This window comes from Trypanosoma theileri (genome assembly GCF_002087225.1).
Source record: "Trypanosoma theileri isolate Edinburgh chromosome Unknown TM35_Tth_23_V1, whole genome shotgun sequence".
Lineage (NCBI taxonomy): Eukaryota > Euglenozoa > Kinetoplastea > Trypanosomatida > Trypanosomatidae > Trypanosoma > Trypanosoma theileri.
The window spans coordinates 92,937-96,649 of NW_021639865.1; the positions used below are offsets into that span (position 1 = coordinate 92,937).

At 42.3% G+C, this 3,713-nt stretch overlaps 1 protein-coding gene across 1 annotated transcript; it reads left to right on the forward strand.

The window, feature by feature from the left end:
* Nucleotides 1-1,257: 1,257 nt before the first annotated feature.
* Nucleotides 1,258-2,643, forward strand: TM35_000231400 (putative RNA-binding protein; the record flags this gene model as incomplete). Its single annotated transcript, XM_029027380.1, has 1 exon — nucleotides 1,258-2,643. The coding sequence occupies one exon, from the start codon at nucleotides 1,258-1,260 to the stop codon at nucleotides 2,641-2,643; it is 1,386 nt and encodes a 461-aa protein (XP_028881235.1).
* Nucleotides 2,644-3,713: the final 1,070 nt, after the last annotated feature.

Genomic DNA, 3,713 nt, shown 5'->3' on the forward strand with positions numbered 1-3,713 from the left:
TATATATATATATATATACAGTATGTATGTATACGACTATGTGGATAGTTGGATCTGTGAGAGATCGGGGTGAGTGGGATTCGATGGGTGGGAGAGAGAGACTCTTTTAAGCAGTTTGGAACTCGGTGGTGGGTCCGTTAGTGTGACAGAGGAGGGGATGGATAGATGTGGATAGATAGATAGATAGATGGAGTGAAGAGTATTTATATATATATATATGAATGTGTTTGTTGCAGAGTTCATGTCATTTTAATTGTTACTCTTACTGTGCTGTTGTAATTCTTTTGCGGTTCATTCGTTGGCGAGTAACAAATGGGAAAACGGTTTTATACGAAAGAGATAGAGAGAGATAGAGAGGAAATGGTAAGATGATAATGATATGTATATATACAATGAATATAATGAGAATGTGTCTGTTGAGATAGTGAGAAGTTGGAAAAAAAAAAGGGGGCTTCGGATGCTGCCAAAATGCCAATACTGGGAATAAAAAAAACTATAATATTAATACTCATTGAAATGGTACGGAATGTTTTCTTTTTTTTAAAAAAAATGTCTTCTCGGATGCACGCGTTACCACATCACGCCAGTATTTTCATTTCCAGGGTGAGTGAATGCGAGAGGAAGAGAAATATAGACAAAATACAAAACAACAAACATTATATTTGATCAACTTGTATGCACTGTAATATACACCCTCTTGCAAATTGCACAAACACACACACACACACACTATATATATGTATAACTGGTTGCTGCCTTGAATCCTTCCTGATGATGATGCTTATTATTATGATGATGGTGTTAATAAAATAAATAAAAACGAAAAACGACTCCGGACACAAGAGTACCTAATACGCCGAGACATTCACACATACACAAGGTCGGATTTATCACGAACGCGTGTGTCTGTTAAGGAAAAAAAAGGAACAACAATTCTAAAGAAAGGGTCGATCTGCTAGGTGAAAAGGTCTGACAGAGTGAACACACACGTAGAAGGAAAGGAAAGCAAGGGTAAATAATTAAAACAACAACAAAAACAAATAAGGACTATTTAGCCACACAGTTAGACTAAAAGAAAAGGACCAATCGACGAATCTATTTTTACGACAACCGAAAGGAAGGAGAAAAAAATAAAATAAAAAAAAAAAGGATACGCCTCTTCAAGCTGCAATACCAGAAATTGCAAGAGAACCGTTTCAACAACATAAAAAGAAAAAAACAACAACAACAACTAAACAGTTTAAAAAAGAAAACATCATGCCCCCGTACACCATTCAAGTGCGAGGACTCCCGGAAGAGACAAATGTGGACGCTGTTCGCGACTTCTTTAGCCGTGTGGGCGAGGTAACGGAATGTAACGTAAACTCCACAGCGGCAACTCTCTCCTTCGAGAATGAGGACGACTTTAACGAGGCTCTTAACATGAACGGCATAGAGTTTGAGAATGGTGCCATTCTTCAAGTGACCAAAGACACCGAGGCAGATCAGCAGGAGCAGCAGCAGCAGCAGCAGCAGCAATCAAACGAAGATCAACAACAACAGCAACAGCAACAACCACAAGGTGATGGAGAACAGGATCAACAAGAGCGGGAAAAGGCATATAATGGAGGAGGGGAATCCAGAGAAGAACGCAAAGATGCCGGAGATGAGGGAGATGCCGCCGCACGTGACTCCCGCAAACGTTTCCGCGAAGAATTTAAAGTGGCCGTTCGTCATCTTGCTGAGAACACAACGGAGCAGCAACTGCGTGAGTTATTCGAGCCCCTTGGTACCATCAGTGACTTCTTCCTAGAACCACGCCGCCGCTATGCGTTTGTTGGGTTTGACAATGCCGAATCTGTGGAATCCGCACTGCAGATGAGTGGCCGGGAGGTCAATGGAATGGCGATTGAGGTGGAGCGGAAGCGCAATGGCCCGCGGGAGAACGTTCTGGAGTCTAAAGTTGTGGTGAAGGGCCTGCCGCCCAACACAACAGAAGAGGCAATCCGCTCCTTCTTCGCCTCCGCTGGCGAGGTGGTGGATGTGTTCATTCACGAAAAGAAACAATTCGCCTTTGTTGGCTTCCCCGATGAGGAGTCGTGTGCGGCCGCCCTTCGCCTCAGCGGTGAGGAGTTGGATGGCACACGTGTGGAGATTGAAAGACGCCAACGTCAACGCTGCTTTAAGTGTAATAAAGAAGGACACGTCGCCCTGCAGTGCCGGGCGGTCGATCAAGTCTGCCGCAACTGCGGGAGGCCCGGACATCTCGCACGCGACTGCCGCAGCGCCGGCAACCACCACCACCCACGCGATTTCCGTCCACACCACAACAACCATCATCACAACTATCACCCACCACACGGCGGAAATAATAACAACAGCATGAGTGACAGGCGTGGACACTACTATGGCGGTGGCGGTATGAACAACCACAACAATGATCGCCGGGATTACAATAACACGATGGACAGACGGGATGACAGACGGGATGATCGCCGGGATTACTACAACGACCGCCGTCGTGCACGTTCCCGCTCAGACTCGTATGAACGTCATCACCGACGACGTGGAAGCCGCAGTCGCAGCCGCAGCCCAAAGCGTTTTGTTCGTGAACGTGAACGTGAACGTGACCGCAGCCGCAGCCCACCTCGCCGCCGCTACTAGAGAGAAACTAGAGGGGAATAAGTAAAAATAAAAAAAAAAATAAAAAAAAAAAATAAAAATGTTCTTTTATTTAATATAATCCGCATTATAGCTTAAACGCATTCTCCGACTCTCCTTACGCTTTTTATTCCCATTTCATTTTTTATGTTTTTTTTTATTTTCGCGTGATGCGAAAGAAACGGATTATCTTTTTGGGATAGATCGATCACAGAGAGAAAGAGAGCGAGAGAGAGAGAGATGGTGGAGAAAGAAAATGTATTACAATACGTTTAAGCATATATGTGCGTGTTCCTTTTTTTTTTTTTCTTCCTATTCGTGGAGTGAGCTTCTGTGTCTGCTTATGTGGTGATTATGATAATGTGATGATAAGGCAATTAAAAAGAAATAATCCAGGAGGAAATGAAACTGGTAATATGAGAAAAAAAAAAAAAAACGAACAGAATAAATAAAAAGAAAAGTTAATCTGCTTTCGTATATCTGTGAAAAGATTTTTCTCCTGGTAAGAGTGGGGACAGTGAGTGTTTGATATCATGCCCCTCGACTTTATGAAGGACATTATTAAACCACTTAAAATGCTATTGTGATGGTGTGAGGTGAAAAGCAATGACATTTCCTTACCCGATCGTTAGTCCTTTCTTTTTTTTCTCCCCTACTCTTTTTTTTTTTTTTGAATTTCCCCTATTCTTCTTCTTTTGTTTCGTTTGCTCTTCCTTTAAAAAAAAAACCCGTACGACGATCTCATATATCTTTGGAAGCAGCAGCGGCAGTATCTACCATGGTGCACTGTTAACAAGCTCCCCCCCCTTCTTCTTATGTTTACTGCTGCTTGCATCATCAAGCGGAAACAAAAAGGAAAGAGAGAGAGAGAGAGAGAAATGATTGAATATCAGAGAACAGATGTATCTTAGAGGGGGTACGAATGAAAACGGAAGGAGATAAACAAATAATTAAGGAGAGAAATAAAGAAAGTGGAAAGTAAGAAGAAAGAAAGAAAAAAGAAGTAACACACACCTATGAGCAGAAAAAGAAAGAAAGAGGGTGAAAGGCATATATATATATATATATATATA